The sequence below is a fragment of the Nanorana parkeri genome, unplaced genomic scaffold, assembly GCF_000935625.1.
Source record: "Nanorana parkeri isolate BGI_ZX_2015 unplaced genomic scaffold, ASM93562v1 scaffold1182, whole genome shotgun sequence".
Lineage (NCBI taxonomy): Eukaryota > Metazoa > Chordata > Amphibia > Anura > Dicroglossidae > Nanorana > Nanorana parkeri.
The window spans coordinates 436,609-454,720 of record NW_017307450.1 but is presented as its reverse complement, the minus strand read 5'-3'; the positions used below and the strand labels follow the sequence as shown (position 1 = coordinate 454,720).

At 43.5% G+C, this 18,112-nt stretch overlaps 1 protein-coding gene across 1 annotated transcript in view; it reads left to right on the top strand.

Annotated features, from left to right (window-relative positions):
* Nucleotides 1-18,112, top strand: part of UBE2O (ubiquitin conjugating enzyme E2 O) — a 64,283-nt gene that overhangs the window by 21,179 nt on the left and 24,992 nt on the right. The window contains exons 6-14 of the mRNA XM_018568408.1: nucleotides 857-1,000; nucleotides 1,548-1,657; nucleotides 3,682-3,832; nucleotides 8,727-9,184; nucleotides 10,386-10,540; nucleotides 10,634-10,746; nucleotides 10,981-11,109; nucleotides 14,631-14,720; nucleotides 15,435-16,101. Of these exons, the coding sequence (XP_018423910.1) occupies nucleotides 857-1,000; nucleotides 1,548-1,657; nucleotides 3,682-3,832; nucleotides 8,727-9,184; nucleotides 10,386-10,540; nucleotides 10,634-10,746; nucleotides 10,981-11,109; nucleotides 14,631-14,720; nucleotides 15,435-16,101 (2,017 nt within the window). The remainder of the gene's footprint in view (nucleotides 1-856; nucleotides 1,001-1,547; nucleotides 1,658-3,681; nucleotides 3,833-8,726; nucleotides 9,185-10,385; nucleotides 10,541-10,633; nucleotides 10,747-10,980; nucleotides 11,110-14,630; nucleotides 14,721-15,434; nucleotides 16,102-18,112) is intronic.

Below are 18,112 nucleotides of genomic sequence, written 5' to 3'. Positions count from 1 at the left end.
CCCCAGCACTGATTTATCATAGGTTGTAACATGTTAATTTAAAGCTTTTAAAATTTGTATGAATTCTGCAGCTTTCATTAAAGAACTCCGGGCGGAAATATTCTTTACTCTTGCAGTGGAGCTACCCCCGCAAAGATAAAAAAAAGGTGCTCAGACCGTTCCCTGCAACCTGTCTCTTCCTCCACTCCAGCAATGGGATGTCTCTCGGTGTCCTCGCATCCTATACACTATATAGGGCGTTATCAATCACGGGACTCTGGACTGCTGCAGCGGAGGGGGAGCCAGGCTACAAGGACCAGTCTATGGTCGGCTATGAGGTTTGAGTAAGTATATCTTTATTTTTGTCCCTAGTTGAAAACGAGCACTTAACTGTTGCAGCGCAAGGGGGGTAGCCCCACTGCAAGGGTTAAGAATTTTTTTGCTCAGTGTTCTTTTTTAACATCTAATAACTGGTGATCCTACCATTTGAAAGGTTTCTTCAGTCACTTCCTGTCATAGAGCGAAAACTCTCCCAATTGTGTTGCTGCTTTGTCACTCTGTCATATTCAACTCTAGTGCAGACTACAAGCAGCCATGCCGATACTCACGGTGCAGGCATGGTCCATGGTTGTCATTATGAGGAAGCCTGACCAGAGCAATAATGTGATGCTGGAGCGAGGGCCTGTAGACAGGAAGAGGCTGAAAAGGGCTTGAGGAGATCAGGAGCACTGAGATGATAAAAGGATTAATAAGAAACATTTGGGATGTTTAATACAAAGTACTGTAGCAAATATAATGTCATCTATTTAAGGTTTAAATTTACTTGGATGTCTTGTTTCCACTTTTTAAAGTTCTTTTAAATCATATGTTGTTTTAGGGTCTGTTCTTTGATGACGCTTATGGGTTCTATCCTGGCCAAGTGCTTATTGGCCCCTCCAAAGTCTTTTCTAATGTCCAGTGGCTGTCTGGAGTAAAGCCAGTCCTGAGTGCCAAGAGCAAATTCCGTGTGGGTGTTGAAGAGGTGAGTGCTAGAACAATGTTTCCTTTCAGGAATAAGAACAATGTCAGACAAAGTGCACTTATTCTTGTTGGCCCGTCACCTGTCCTACCAGATCCCAACATTCCCCTCCACAGATGCACACTTACAGAGATCAAGCATCCTGTCTTGTTTTTTTTTTTTCATACATCCCACACCGGAGTCCTCTTTCTGCTGGGCATGAAGAGCCCCATAGAAGTCAATGGGACTTGTCTTCCTGCTTCTCTCTGGAGAAGTAGATAGACAAACCCCATAGAAGTCTACAGGACTTAGTTGCACGATGAGAACACTGGGTGCCGGATCTTGATAAGTATGTGTCAGTGGAGGAGGAGGGTGACATCTGTTAGGTCAGGTGAGGGGGGCAAATAATAAGTGCACTTTGTCTGAAAGTGCATTTATTCTTTCAGCCTGCATATAGAACACTTGCCTCTGCTGTTGACTGTGCATTACATTGCTTCCTGTGTATGTGTATTGTGGTGCATTCTTATTCACCATAGTTATGTCTCTTCACTGTATCCTTTAATCTATTTAGGTACAGGTGACACAGCTGAAAGTAACGTGGATAACGAAAAGCTTTTGTTTGGGGGGTGCAGACTCTATGGACCCACCCTCCTCTGTTATAACCCTGGAGAACTTGCACAAGTGAGTATGCTTCAAGTTTATGGAAATTTCAGAACTAGTGGGATCATTTTCTTCTCTTCAGATTTGTAATGGTCCCTTTGATGGTTCCTCGCAGCTGCAGTCACATATTTTCAGAGATGGTTTAAGTCAGAATAGGGCCTTACACAAAGTAGCAGCTTTGCCCCTTTCCCCCCCCAGTCCCTTTGTTTGGCCTTGATAAAGATTGCAATTGGAGTACAGGGCCACAGAGCGTACAGAGAAGCTGCCCCTTTTGCATTGTCTGCATCAGCATTGAGCACCACCTCAGACGCCAACTGCCTACAAGTGCATCTTGCCTGACATGCAGGTGCACAGCTTTTATCAGTTGCGCTATACCCCTGGTTTACTGCAGGAGCATGAAGGTTGTAGCTGGGCCTGGTGGAAATCCATCGGGCCCTTGGCTCTCGTACCTTGGTTGGCTTATGCAGGGCCAGTGCTAGACTATTTTGCGCCCTAGGCAAGACCAGCTACTTGCATCCCCCCCCTGCACAGCCCCATTCTCCTGTGGGTTAGCTTCTGCAGGCAACAGGTGGATGTAATTTAATTTGAAATAGCCCATAGCAGACGTGCTATTGAAACTCCTCCCACTGAGCAGAGGAGCGGACCTGAGAGAGAAAGTTGTCTCTCGGTTACGCTCCTCTGCTCAGTGGGCAGGTGTTATAGCTGGCCTGCTATTGGGTTTTGCAATTTGAAATAGATGGGGGGCGCCGTGGGGGGAGTGGTCAAGGCTGCACCCTAGGTAGCTGTGCGCCCTAGGCGGCTGCCTAGTTTGCCTTTTGGCAGCACCGGCCCTGGGCTTATGGAAAATCGGGCCCTGTACGTTTTCATGCTGCAGTGTGCATCTCTTTGCAGTAGGTCTGCGTATAATTCTTTTTTCCAGATAGTCTCTCACTTTTTCTGCGTTCTCATTGCATCTCCTGCATTTTTCTGGTGTTTTCCGGTCTTCTAATTGCTTTAACGTCAAATCTTGTAAAATGCAACTGAGAAATATGAGAGCCCTTCTACTTCTTCTGGCATCTCTCTGCCAAACATACCTTTATTTTATAAAGCAGTGCATCAGTTATTTATTACAGGGTAAAGCTTTTCACTTGCTATAGTTTCCTTCTTGCAATGCAGGTATCTTGGCCAACCTGCTCCATGGATTTAAAGCTGGCCATACAGGCAAAGATTTCTCTCGTTCAGCCCAACTCTGTCACTCGGTTCCCCCATCCACACTAAATAACATGGATGGAGTAATCTCGCTTGCTGGCTATTTTTTTGTGACAGTTACGTTACCTGCGGCTCTCGGAATACCCAAGCACTGACTGCAGCTGAATGGCTGCTCTCAATGTTCAGATAACTTTTTTTTTTTTACGTGTGGCTGCTTCCATTTTTTAGTGTGCTGTAATTATTATGATTATTTTATATCATTTTATTACCTGAATTACCTGTGGACCTGAACTCAAAGTGAAGATTTACTATGTCATAGCTAATGTTTAAAAATTTTAATTGTGTCTAAGAAGTGCCCTGAAAAATTTGTTTTGTCTTTAAATTCCTTCTAAAATAATAAAAAAAAAGCTTTTCCTGGTATATGACTGTGCCTAGACACTCCTGTGCCTTTAGCCTCATAGCTGTATATCTACAGTGAGAGAGCCAAGGCACTGCTGTGTGTGACTGCTGGTCTCAGGAGTGGTATGTGGTGATGTCCCTACAGTACTGCTCAGTGGTGTTCTTCCTATAGGCTCTGAGGTGAAGCAAAAGCTCTGCCTCTACCAAGATGGCCGCCTCTACACTGTGTGTCTGTGCAGAACAAGGCATGCTGAATCTGGCCATACACTTTTTAGATTTTAGAGGGCTAAACGCGAGCTCTAGACATGTATGGCTGACCTAACTGTACTGAGCTGACCAAAGTTCCATCCACTGAGTAATATACAACATCTGTATTAAGTGTGATGTATATATGCCAGAGCAGTCATGTTAACTGTGATTCCTATGCTGAGTAATGCTATACTGTTCTATTGTCTTAGAGTGAAGAGGCTTGGCTCGTTTGATCACACCCAGAGGCAGCTAGGAGAGAGGTGCTTGTACATCTTCCCAACCATGGTGGAGCCCACTAGAATCTTGTGCGAGAGCCTGGAGAAGAACTGCATACTTGGAGACATAGCCGGCACCAGAAAGGTACTCCATGACTGGCTAAATTCTCAGCTAAAAACTTTTTTTTTTATGACTTGAAGGGGTAGTTAGAAACCTTCCAGGTTTTACGGCAGTCAGTGTCCTCACTTCACTGGAGAAATTGCCTTTCAATGACGCAACAAGATGTGAGTAGAAATCCCCGCATTGACAGGCACCCCTGGACCTACTCTCTACTCCTGTGTTGGTGACAACTGTAAATATTTTGGATTTCAATTCACTTTTTGCATTGGTAAGAGTGGTCACTGTAGCAAGCAGGGTGAATATCCCCAATAGGGAGCAATATATTTGTTTAATCTTTCTCAGCAACTCTCTGATCCTAGTCACCACCCCTATTGGAAAGAACACTTGTAGAATACAGGTACTCATATTGATTCTCTGTAACTGTGACTTTTTGATAGTGTTTATATGTTTCCATGGTGGTGGATGAACAGCTCATCCTAATGATGTCTAATGACACTCTCACACCCTAACCTGACAGTGCTGGTGACTGAGCAGCTAGTTGCCTACCACCAGCACTGTCTCTTGGGAGAAGGTATGTTTATCACATGTTCTCTATTCCTCAAAGTACCAGGCATATCTCTTTCTCCCGATGGCCATAGAGTGAAGGGAAGGTTAGTATATTATCTGCTGCAGGGGATGACCGTAACATGGACCCGTCTCTTTCTGCAGCACGGGTTCACTTTAAAGTGACTAACAAATATGTGCATTGGCGAAAAGTAATTGTAAACTCCTCCTTAAAGGATAACTGAACATAACTGAACACATATAGATAAAACACATTGAGGGGAATTTATCAAAACTGGAGCAGACAGAATCTGAAGCAGCTGTGCATGGCAACCAATCAGAGTCTCTGTTTCATTTTCAGATCTTAACTGAACAAACTTAAGATTCTGTCCCTCCTAAACAGGTTATACCCCTCTATATTAGTAGCCCAGTCATGCGTGCTGTCCAGCCAGGTTTCCGCTATACCCACTATGTCGAAGTCCTCTTCAATTAGCCATGGGCAACTGCTCCAGTGTTGATAAATCCCCCATTTTTCTTTTCTTAAAACTGGGTTTATATCAATTTGATATTTTTTCAAGGTTTTAAATTGTTTTTTTGTTGATTGTCCATTGAGGGACACAGGGACATAGGTTATGCTGCTATCTCCAGGAGAAATGGACACTAGGCCAAATAAATGAAAAGTCTGCCATTTTAAGGACGTTGATGGGAACGTGAATACAGTATGATGGGTTTATTATATTTTGGCTGTATGTTTTGTGTTTTTAATAACTTTTTATTAACGAAATTATAATACATGACAAGATAGTCAAGAAAATTAAGACTAATACACAACGAGTGGTAAGAAGTAAAAAGTTTCACTTAACCAATTGGCGAACTAAAGGGTTCCAAGCAGGGGCGTAACTAGAAATCACAGGGCCCCATAGCAAAATTTTGTATGGGGCCCCGTGATTGCTAGTTATGCCACTTGCATATACCAAACAGCCCTCCTGAGAGTGACCATGCAGAGCCCACCATAGACTCTCTATAGTGGGCTCTGCAGGGTCTCGGATGGGCTGCACACCTCTTACCTGTCAGCGCTGTCCGCCTCTGTGGTCGCCGGGCTCCGCCTCCTCTTCCGTCCCCGTGCCCCGCCCCCTCTTCTATCGACGGGCCCCGCCTCCTCTTACATCACCGGCCCCACCTGCTCTTAGGTCGCTGGCCAGGGATGTAAGAGGAGGCGGGGTTGCTCTTAGGCGGGCCCTTCCTCCTTCACTGCGAACGCTGGCCTCTTCTGCCGTAGCTGCTGGCTGTCACTGACACAACTCCACAGCGGCTGTGAGGGGAAACGCCAGTGACAGACAGCACCCTTACATGCCATAGCGACCCAGGCAGCCCACACGGCATCAGAGGGCCCCCCTGTGGCGATGTTACGCCACTGGTTCCAAGTACAACAAACATTTGACAAGTAGCTTGAAAACCGCAACCCAAACATGACCTTTCTACATGCAAAGCAAGATGGAGGGGAGAGAGAAGGGAAGACATTTTTTGGAAAAGGATCAGATCCGGAAAGGAAGAGGGATAAGGAAATGGCTATGGGATCTCAGAGACTTGCGTTTTAAGTGCAGAGTCTCCACAATGATCAGAAATCCAATAATGTGTTGTCGAAATCAGATGGCAGAAAGTTTGAAACCCACGGATCCTGGACCTTGCGTAAATTGGACATGGTGCCCTGGAGTTTGGCCGTCAATTTCTCGTTTATCATGACCCAGTGGATTTTTTCACTTCACTGCTGATATGCTAAACGGAAATCCAAGCCTCAGCTATTACCTGTTTCGCAGTCATTGGGGTAACCTGATGCTTGGAAAGACAGTGGAAGCTGTCTTTGAAAGAGGATCTGAAGCAGACTTGGGTCCAAAATCTTTGAGATATCGGACAGGACCACCAAATATGATGGAAGTCGCCGCTTACTGGACAGCCGCGATTGGCTGTATGTTTGTTTTTAATGTGTATTGACTCCTCTATGGCTTTTATAAATTTAGTGTGGAGTCTATTTTTTATTTAATTATCCTGTCACTTTTATAAGAGGCTGGGACTTAGAAACTGATGATGCAGTTATTTTTCTTGTGCACACTGATGGACGCGTGGGCCACCTCTGGAGTCTTTACTGGTGGCATAGGAGTATCAGGCAGTGGATGGCTGCCTTTTAGTTTTGCTAAAGTTGCGGAATCAAGTTCTTTTGCTTTGATCCTGTCGTCGGTCCTCCCTGAGAACCTGCTTGAGAGCTCGGGGTTTATTGGTGTCCACCTTCGAAGCGGTACCTTTTTACTCAATTCCCTTCCAGGAATTTTTTAGAGGAATATTCTTACAACATAGGACAAGTCATTATCCCTGGACAGGACGATCAGATTGGCAGGACAGGATGTCTCTGTCATGGTGGTTGACATTCCCTGTATTGACAACAGGAATGTAATTTCTTCCCATAATTTGGAAGATTCACAAAGTATGCCAGTCTTGTGGTATGGGCCGGTGTCTCGGATCATTTGTCTGTGCATTGTTGTTGGTCTCCAGAGGAATCCACACTTCTGATCAATGTCCAAGAGGGCAGTTCCTCTGGCGTTGTTTCATTGAACCCCTCTCCTGTCTGAGTGTCCTGTTTTCAAATCTAGTCCGACAGTTCCATGACATTGGACTACATCAAACATCATGGAGGCGCAAGTACATTCAAGCTTGACTTTGGTGGAACTTCATGTTCCAAAGAATTTTAATGTTGCACATACCTTAGGTAGAGAACTGGCAGCCGGACTTTCTCAGCAGACAACTCCTGGATCCAGTCAAATGGTTTCTTTAATCTGGAGGTGTTGCAACAAATTTGTCAATGCTGGGGGATACCAGATGTGGATCTTCTAGCATCTCGCTACAACAAGAAGGTGGACAGCTTTGTATCCAGAGTGAGGTATCCAACAGTAGATGCCTTGGGATTGGTACACCCTGATGTATTGACGCTCCATTGATGCTGTTCCCTTGTCTGGATAGAACACAAAGGTGTTCCAGAAATTCCATCGCTTCAGATTGGCCTCGCAGGGTGTGGCATTCTGACCTTCTGTATTGGCAGACGATCCCTGGACTCTGCCAGATCTCTTGTCTCAGGGACCAAGCTTCCACTTTGTTTCTCGGTCACTGGCATTACCAGCCTGGCTGTTGAAACCCAGGTGTTAAAAAACAAAGGAATTTCCAATTCTGTTGTTCTGACTGTGTGTTAAACTCTTAAACGTTTTTTCAAAAATGAACCCAGATAAAACAAATATACTTTTCTCCAACGTTTTGCTTTACATTTTTGCCCAAACACTTAAAATCAGAATGTTTCTAAATAGCTGCTTCCAAGTCTCTCAGCCAGTACACGATCACAAAGGAAATTGCAGACTTCAACAACTGTTCATCTACTAGCTTGGAGGAGGGGGGAAAGTGGGCCTGGGGGAAGAAAAGTAGCTTGAATTGTTGTTTGTGGAGACACGCACAGCTTACTAGCACACAAAACTGCATACCTTGAGAGAGGAAATCAGGACCAGTGCTCAGAGGACCAGCTGACTTTGCAAGAAACCACAACTTTTAAACATCAAGGAGCAGCATCCATTGTGAGTGATTTCATCAGCTTTTAAAATAGCTTAAAATCCCTTTTGACTATAACATTTCTTTAAAGGAGAACTATGAGGTGAGTGGAAATCACTCATCTCATAGTTCTCCTTTTTAAGGCTCTCAGATCTTCTACTCGTAAAATGTATCATCATGTGTACACTGGCCTGGGCCTGTCATAATAACTTCCAAAGCACAGGAAAAGAAAATACTGAGGAACGGGTATACTTTTTAACATTGCGTGCTAGATAAATAAGATATTTAGGAGCCAGTGTGTTTTGGAAAGCACATTTATCCTTTGAAGCTTATCTATAGCCCTTTTTTTTGTGTTTTTAGATGGAGTGTGGAAGTATTAGAACCTCTGCCAGATTTGACTGCTGTATGGGGCTCCTTTTTTAGAGAGATTTCCCGTTTCTGTTCCAGGGACAACCTTTTCATCAGACAAAGTGAAGTAATCTCTCCAACACAGACTGTAGAAAAAGGTTTGGGGTATTTTTTACATTAAGAATGGGAATCCTAGAGCCAATGCTGGCTTCTTATATTGTTAGTTTCCCTTTTGTAAGTGAGCAGATTAAGAGGTTGTCCCTTGAACAGGAAGTGAGGGAAAATCATTCCCCCTGACAGGAGTTCTAATCCTTACCCGCTCTATCGAAAACTAAAAAAAAAAAGTTACAATTTATTGTAAGGTAAACAATATAAAGGAAAAGCTTTTCTTTATCTGCTGATAGTTTGGCTTTCCAAGTCATGCCTGTGGTTTTCTTTTCAGCAAGGAGACAAGTTGCGGGAGAAGCAAATCGTGAAAATCATCTCATGTACACAAGAGTCCTCAAACCCAGCGGACCTACTGAAGAGACACTCTAACCCTCCAGCATCTGAACTGGCTGAGAAAGGCATTAAACAAAATGAGGCCACCAATGGAAAAGAACTACCAAAAGATCTACACTCTGAGGAGTGTTCTGCCCAGGACCAACTGCTGGGAAACATCCGGGAGATGTTCCAGGACTTCCCACTTCAGGCTAATGAACAGGATGCCGATGACGAAGCTGCTGAAGACACCGATGACACCAGCTCTGTGACGTCTTCTGCCAGCTCGACCACCTCCTCGAAAAGCGGCAGTGGGGCTGGTCGTAAGAAGAGCATTCCTCTGTCTATACGAAACTTAAAGAGGAAGCACAAAAAGAAGAAAAAGAGCAAGGTGTACAGAGAGTTCAAACCAGGGGACAGGTTTGTAAGTGGGGGAACCCCAAATATTTTATCTAGTCTTCCGGTATGGCTACTCTAATGCTTTTGTGGAGTATAGTTGATGTACAGTTATACAAAACAATTTTTTAAAATAATAATTCCCTCCAACTGTTTTTACTTAGAAGAAGTCGTCTCACCTTGTATTCCTCCAGGACTTCTGGGTAAGATGGAACGGCAGACTCAGCCATATGACAACATAGTCACATGGAGGTCCATATAGCGCTATATAAGCTATGTCTCATAACTTACACAGGACTTTTCCTTTCACTCTCCATGGCTGAATTGAGCTGTGGGTAGTGAAGGTAGGATAAGTATATGCATCTGTGAATATCATGTCTTGCATGATTAAAACACAGATTCACTTAAAGGAGAACTATGAGGTTAGTGATTCTCACTCAGCCTCATAATCTGAGCCGACCTGTGACAATGAAACTGTCACAGGTCGGCTCAGTAGATCGGGAAGTGAGAGGACACATACCGCCGCTCGCTCACTTCTCGGTCCTGTGCCGGCAGAGAGCCGTGACGGGAGGGACTGGATTCCCCCTCACCTGTCCGATCCTCCAGCGCTGACTGGCGGAACGGATGGGGGAGGGGGCGGGTAAAGCTGGCTCTGCCTCTAGATAGGCTGTCACTCACGCAGCTGGGTGGATCCAGACATAATTGTCGGGATCCGTTCCGGCTGCAGCGTCTCAGTATACCGCGAGCTGTAGCTCGCGGTATACTGAGCTTTGGGTGACTGGAGGACGCTACTTTGTGTCCTCCTGTTACCCTTAGGAGAACTATGGGGAAAAGCCTTAACCCCATAGTTCTCCTTTTAAAGCAGGTCTGTCACTTAAGTGATGTAAGAATCTAAAAACGGACACCTAGATGTGCTTGTATTTGCTTAATTGCATCCTCAAGAACTCCAGTAGGCAGTGACAGCTTCCATCTTTGAGCCTGATCTCTAGCACACCCCTTATCCTTCATTCTTCTCCGACCTGTAGAGACACGCATTGCAGGTGTGTTGGGTACAGCTCAAGCTTCCAAGCCGGAAGAATGCTGTAATTAGATTTTATTAGCCCCATGTCTGAGATCAATACAACAAATATAAAATATTCGCAGTCTTTTTTTAGCCTTTGTTACTGAAGCTGCACACAGTGATACTTGTATGGCTGATGTTTCATATCTCCTATTCTCTTTTTAGAGTGGCCGTTGAAGTGATCACAACTGTGACCTCAGCAGATGTGATGTGGCAGGATGGCACTGTAGAAACTAACATAAGGTCCAATGAACTGCTCCCCATCCAGCATTTGGATAATAATGAGTTTTGTCCAGGAGATTTTGTGGTGGATAAAAGAGGTTTGTGGAAAAAAAAAATAGGAGTATTTCTTAAAATAATTCTATCAACTGTTTACCTCTTCACTTTTTCTGTATTTCTTTATTATGAAACAGCTCACACTCTGCAAGATTCCAGTGTGTATGGTGTTGTCCAGTCTGGAGACCATACAGGGCGTACGTGTGTGGTGAAATGGATCAAACTAAATTATGAAGGAAATGATGTTGAGGTGAGTGAGAGTGGTCAGTGCAGTTTGAATGGTCATGGCTGAGAGCAGGTCCTAGATCTGGTTGTATTGCTTTATTTCTATGCACGTGACAAGAATACTTATAACGTAAGACTAGCTGAACAGAATTGCATATCTTTAGGCGAGTATGACAACTCCCATATATGTATTTTGGCTGTGTATTTAGTGGTTTGCCTGTATCTCAGTTTAATAAGAATTAACCTTTGTGTATTATAGGTTCTTGGAGAAGAAGAGGATGTCAGCGTATATGACCTCGCTGATCACCCAGATTTCCGTTTCCGAGCTACAGACATTGTGATATGTATTGGGAGCTCAGGGGCGGATGTTCTTCAAGATGGTACCCAGGTAACCAACTTGTTTCAGAGAAGCTAGATGCAGTATATATCTATATGTTGTCAATAAACCTTATCCAGGGAGTGGCAGAGCTACAGTTCTCTACACTTGTACAAATAGACAGGAAGTTAGCTGTGTGTGGCAAAATATTACTTCCTACAGTCCCAGCTATATTGCAGATAGGCCCAGAGAGCGCCTCCATCGCATAAAAACTTTTCAATAAACGAATAAAAAATGGTATAAAGATACTCACAAAGGACAAATAAAAACAGGCATAAAAGGGTCAGAACGAAAGGTGCATATCCACCGGCTGTTCGTCTTCCCTGATAATTAAGTGGTTTACGCGTTTCAGAGGTCAAGCCTCCTTCCTCAGAACCAATTGGGGGTGGAACACTATATAACACTAATAATGTGCGTAGAGCATAGCAGCCCATCAAATCTGCCATTCAAAATGATGTATTGTGTCATGATGGTTGCGAGTATAGGCTGCAGGTGTCCAAGAGATAAGATATTAATACTATAACTAAAGTTCTTATCAATCAATGAGGAAAAGATATGTCTTATCAGAAACCATTTCAGTTAACCATATGTTGAAGCTGAATATAGATCACCATGCTCTCACTCCTGTAATGTGATTTCCGGAGCCTAGATAAGCATGCCACCTGTCCAATATCCAGTAAGTATTTTATTCCAGAAAAACAAGCAAGAGAAAACACATAAAAGGTACAAAGTACGCAGCCTAACCCACCACTTCAGTCTCTGCAGATGGTCTTTAGTGCCTTTTATGTGTCCGGTGTGTGTTTTTTGAAATAATAAAGCCATCAGTGCCAGCTTCCTCCTCTAGTGTTGTGACTAACTGCAGTTGGTTCTGTTCGTGGGAAGAGGCTAAGTACAGCCTCTTGCTTCTTTTCAAGCATGTTTATGCTTGGCATATTAAGTCATAACAGCTGTCAGTGTTTGCTGATTGATACCAAGTTATGTAGGGCAATACAGGACATAGTATAACTGCAGAAAGACCTCGATAAAGTACTAGAGTGGGCAGCAACGTGGCAAATGGGTTTTAATGTAGTCAAATGTAATGTCTTGCACTTGGGAGCCAAGGACATGCATGCAGAATACATTCTGGGGGGAGTTCCACTGGGGAAATAAGAGCTGGAGAAGGATCTAGGGGTACTTGTAGACCAGACTCGGCAACAGCATGCAATGCCAAGCTGCGGCCAACAAAGCAAGTTGAATACTAACTTGTATTAAGAGGGATCTATTCAAGGGATAGAAATATATAATTCTACCACTTTATAAAACATTGGTACAGTCACAACTGGAGTATGTGGTTCAATTTTTGTCACCTTCCCTTAAGCGGGATGTCCATGAGCTAGAGACCGTTTAAAGAAGGGCAACTAAATTAATAAGGGGGATGGAGGGTTTGAGTTATCAAGAGCGACTACAAAAATAAAATGTATTCTCCTTAGAGAAGAGGCGCTTAAGAGGTGACATTAGTATTGGGAACACACGACTTAAACCAAGAACTCTGGGGAAGACGCAAGGATACAGCAAGAAATTGGAAGGAATACGGTACAATCGTAAACTGTGCATGGGGTTTTTACTGTGTAAATGGTGGAATTCCCTCCCACAAATAGTTGTATCTGCAGAAAACATCCAAAGCTTCAAAGAACACTTGGATGGGTTCCTCAACTTAAACAATATACAGGGTTATGGGAATTGCTAGCAGTATACACACACACACACACTCACACACACACACACACACACACACACACACACACACACACACACAATATATAGGTTGAACTTGATGGACTTGTGTGTTTTTTTTTTTTTTATTTAACCTCACCTACTCTGTAACTGCCTTTAAAGTGTATTAAGGCCAAAAGCCTTTTTTTAAATTTTGTACACATTCTTGTTTTTGCATAAACATTTCATGCAAAATGATTCCAAGAGCACTAAGGGTTGGCTAAAGAGACAGCGAAGGTGTAGTTTCTCTCCCGTTCATTGAAGGACACAGGGCAACAGATCGTAGATCCTGAATGGTAGGCCTACCATTCAGGATCTACGATCTGTTGCCCTGTATCCTTCAATGAACGGAGAGAAAATGATTTTACGGTGAGTACAAAAATCCTATTTTTTGCCTATTAGGCTTCCCCCTTTAATTGAAACATCTGAGAAATTGTGTATCATTCATCCAAGAAAGGATAGTTTCTCCTATGGTGACACAGACTGCAATAAGACAGAAGCTTATGGCTGGAGTTTCACTTCAGCATATAAAGTACAATGTTTTCTAAGCGCAAAGACCCCTTTTTAGAGGTCAGGAATGCAATTTATTTTTTTCTTGCAGGGGAATCGGGGTTTACACTTCTTTCCAATTTAAGTATCAATATCATCTGACATTTTTGCATGGTCATGCACACACCCTGACGGCTGCTTACAATACCGCCACCTGAAAACACCACTGTCCTTGTACCCGTATGAAAGTAGTGACATCACTGATGCCTTGCGTACACAGGGGAGGACGCCGCAGGTGTAGTGTCTCTGTCTCTGCCAACAGAATGGTTTTTGTACGCAAGTGATCGGAGGTGTGCAGCTTCACTGTTTTCATATGTAAAGAGTGTGGGAAAGCGATGGGACCCAGAGGTTGTTGGCACCGATGGCTGTAGGGAGAGAAACCCAGGACCTTAAAGCGGTTCCAAGGATATTAGAGTGACTACTGTCTCTGTAGTTGATAAATACTGCACCCATGAAAATAAATAAAACCCAACATTTCTCAAGTGGCCTTGGCTCTGTCTCATGGATGGTATGCTTGCAGTAGCATTAACAAGGTTCTGAAGTGTATGCCAAACCTTTTTTTTATTATTATTTTTGGAAAGGGTAGGTAAGGATTAGAGTTCCTGCCAGGTATTTATTGCAGACATTGTGATGGAAAATCCAAAGTTCCACAGATGTCACCAGAGCAAATAATGAGGGTAAATCTTACACTTTGAACAACCGGTTGTTCCAGTGCCAACTATCTAAAAGGGGAATGCCCCTCGCTTTGTAGAAATTTCCTGTTGCGTCTCTGGGACCGGAAGTGAAGAGAAATCTCTTTAAAGCTGAACCATTCACAGAATACAAAGTGTTCTATGAATGAAGAAGGAGGCGGATTAACTTCACTACTGCTTCCCTGTATGAGAGCCGCAGCCGGCCATAACTACAGCAAAACTGCACTATCTGGCACAAGTGAAAGAAAGAGTTTTATACTAAACAGGAGTGATCCAGATGTGGCATAAACCTAAGCAGAGGTAGCTTTTTTTCCCAAACAGATATGACCCAAAACTCTCTGCCTGGAGTCCTGCTTTAACAGGACGCACACAGAAAAAAAAAAAAACCTGAACTTCTACTCTATCCAAAACTTAAAAAACAAACTGAAAAATCAGATTTTAAAACTTGTACATGTAATAAAAACATATAATGAAATAATAGAATTTACACAAACGTTTTTCTCTGTAATGTTTCTCTTCTCTTTTGCTGCTGTCTTCCAGCCCTCAGTGGGACAAGTAGCTCGCGTAGATGTCAATAGCAAGGTTGAAGTTATTTGGGCTGACAACTCTAGGTCCATTGTGCTTCCACAGGTAAGGATGTTGTATGTTACTGCTAGCAATGCAAATAGCAATTTCCTTAAAGCTTGTGTGCTCTGCTAAATGTTTGTGCAAGGATCGCTCTGTCCAGTTAGAATGATGTATTCTAGAGAAAGTGAAGTTGTCAGTTTAGTGTAACCTGCATTGCTCTAGGTTGGCCAAGTGGGTGTCGGTTATAAATGCTATTGTAATGATGGTTAATAATGTTTAACTTGTCTTACGATGCCGGTTTAGAGGCAGAAGTCATCCACAACAATGCTGCAACATGTTTCTATTTATTGACCCTCACCTTATGTACCTGAGGTGGCTGAAATGAATGCAGGAAATCAGTAGTCACATTCTTAGTGTAGTATGTCTGGGTTAAATACAAATTAAATATATTCAATACATCTCTGTAATGCATGCAACCAATGAGCTTCTATCTTTTAATTTCAAAGCTTAACTGAACAAACGTAAAAGTAAAAGGTAAAAGAGAAGCTGATTGGCTACTATGGGCACATGTTCCATATTCTGCGTGCTCCACTTTTGATAAAGTCCCCCCTTACTATTTACCATGGTAAGTAGGACAAATAGAGAGGGGGGATCTCCACATATAAGACACAGATGGCAGGGAAAACCTGAGAGTGGCTCTAACCCTTCCAAATCAAAGATGAGAACGATTTGGCTTTCGATAAAATTCCTTTCTGACAGTTTTCTGTTCCTCTTCAGCATTTGTATAATGTGGAGTCAGAGCTGGAGGAATCCCTCTATGACTCTGTGGATAGCAGCTCCAGTGGTGCCTCCTCTGATGAATGGGAAGATGACAGTGACAGCTGGGAGACGGACAATGGTTTGACGGAGGATGAAAACACACGCCTAGGGGCAGAGGCAATGGAGCAAGCCCAAAACCAAACTGCTGCATCAGAGACCACATCACAAGCAGAAGTAGAAGAAACGGAGCCGGGTGCTACTGCAGCTGTTGTGGCCAAAGTGAATGAAAATGAAGTGATTGTCAAGAGCTTTAAAGAACTTAAGGAGGCTATTAAGATTCTTGAGAGTCTGAAAAACATGACCGTGGAGCAGCTTCTGACTGGATCTCCAACATCACCCATTGCTGAGCCAGAAAAATTCACAAGAGAAAAGAAATTTCTGGATGATATCAAGAAACTGCAGGAGAATCTCAAGAAGACACTTGATAATGTGGCCATTGCAGAGGAAGAAAAGATGGAGTCTGCTCCAGAAGGCGAGAAAGAAGACAAGGCGGAAGCACAGACGCCCGTGCGTTCTGAATGGCCCAGTGACACACCTGTCCTGTGCCAACAGTGTGGCGGCAAACCTGGAGTCCTATTCACTAGCGCCAAAGGAGATGTTTTCTCGGTGTTGGAGAATGCACCTGGTAAGGGCCTTTGTTGATGTTGGGTTTTTCATGCTTCTCTCCTTGAGTTGGTGGCCATATTGTGATCCTGTCTTATGTTTAGTGTCTTTTTACCCGACGTGACCCCGTCTTTTATATTTTACCAAAAAATTGGGTAATAATAAATGTTTTATCATTAAATATAGGGGAAACTGTTTTTTTATTTTTAAATTTCGGTAATTTTTCCTTAATATAGTAAAAAAATAAAACCCCCAGTGGTGAATAAATACCACCAAAATAAAGCTCTATCTGTCCCCAAAAAAGGGTATAAAGTTCATTTCAGTACAGCGCTGCATGACGGAATAAACGTCAGTCAAAGTACCGCAGTGCTGAATACTGAAAAATGTCAACTGGTTAATATATAACAGTGTATGTAAACCCTAACAATGAACTTTTCTTATTTGCTCCCTTTTGATTTGTTAAATATATAATTAAAAGGAGGAATGCACCAATACCGGTATTTCGGTATCGAGTACCGATATTTGTTTTTCGGTACGCGCCAATACTGATACCGGAAGTCTTATTAAGGAAGCCATATGAACATGAGTTTGTTTTTATTAAGGAAGCCAGGTGGCGTGTAAAGACTAGCCACCCGGCTTCCCTATTAGCAGGGAAGCCGTCCCCAAGCATGGAGCCGGCTTTCTGGCCAATAAGGAAGCCGGGCGCTATGTAATGACCCTGCGCTCGGCTTCTTGATTGGTCGGGAAGCCGGCTCCATGCTCCCTCATCATGAGGTGACCAGGAAGCATGAAGCTGGCTTCTCGGCCAATCGAAAACCCTGGGGCCACATCATTACACGGCGCCCAGGTTCCCGATTGGCCAGCTTTCTGACCAATCAGAGAGCCGGGCAGCGAGTCATTACACACTGCCCGGCTTCCTGATTGGCCGCAAAACCTGCTCCATGCTCCCTCGTCACAAGTGACAAGGGAGCAGGAAGCTGGCTTCCTGGCCAATCGGGAAGCCGGGCAGCGTGTAATGACTGACTGCCCAGCTTCGTGATACCGGAAATATCGGGCAAGGCATGGGAGCATTTGGGAGAGTACGAGTACTTGCCCAAATACTCGGCACCGATACCGATACTAGCATCGGTGCATCCCTAAGTAAAAGTGTTTTCTTCACTTAGTGGAAAAATACCTGTTAATTATGTCCGAAACTCTTATTCTTATCTTGGACTAGAGAACGATTAGTCCGTTTTGTTGTAGCGATGAGGACTGTGGGATGGTTTCTGTAGTTTAGCAGAAGGTACCTGATCAGGGCCGACGCCACCAAGTTGAAAAAATGCTGTGTGTTGCCAGCCCACAGCAAGAAGTTAGTATATGAGGAGAGCTTTTCTGGCAGATCAAATGTTTCTGTATTTGCAGGGACCTAAAGGCCTGGTTCACACCGAGCGTTATGCAGCGCTTTTTCTGCTCTAAAAAAACGCTCAAAGAATATGCCCACAAGAAAATCCCCTTAATTTCTATGGCCCTGTTCACATAAGCAAAACGCCTGTCGCGGGAAAAAGTACATGAGCTTTTTTTGGGCATATTACCGCTCATCTATAGGTAACGCTAGACAACTTTTGCTGTGTTTTTGCGCGGTTTATGTGTGTTTGCGCATCATAATCAATGAGCTAGAATCTGCCCACAAAAACACGCAATTTGATTTCTGTGCATAAAAAACGCTATCACCTAGGTGTGAACCCAAATCTCCAGAAGAAACTATGTACACCACAGTACTCGGCATAAAGGGTTTCTTCAACTTCAAAACTTTTAGGGAGAAGGCTGCCCTGAGCAAGGGGGAAAGCTTCCCTGAAACGCGTCAGCTAGCCGCTCTTCTCTGGGACCTGCTTTGCATCCTATTGCTTATTCCATTTTACCTCTATGTGTGTAGTTTGTATGTCATTTTTTTATTGCTCTATCCATTAAACATTAATACACTAGGAGCAGGCGCTGTTTGTCTCTTTGTTTTATAGGTGTGAACCCAGCCTAAAGGGATACAATAGGGGCAGATG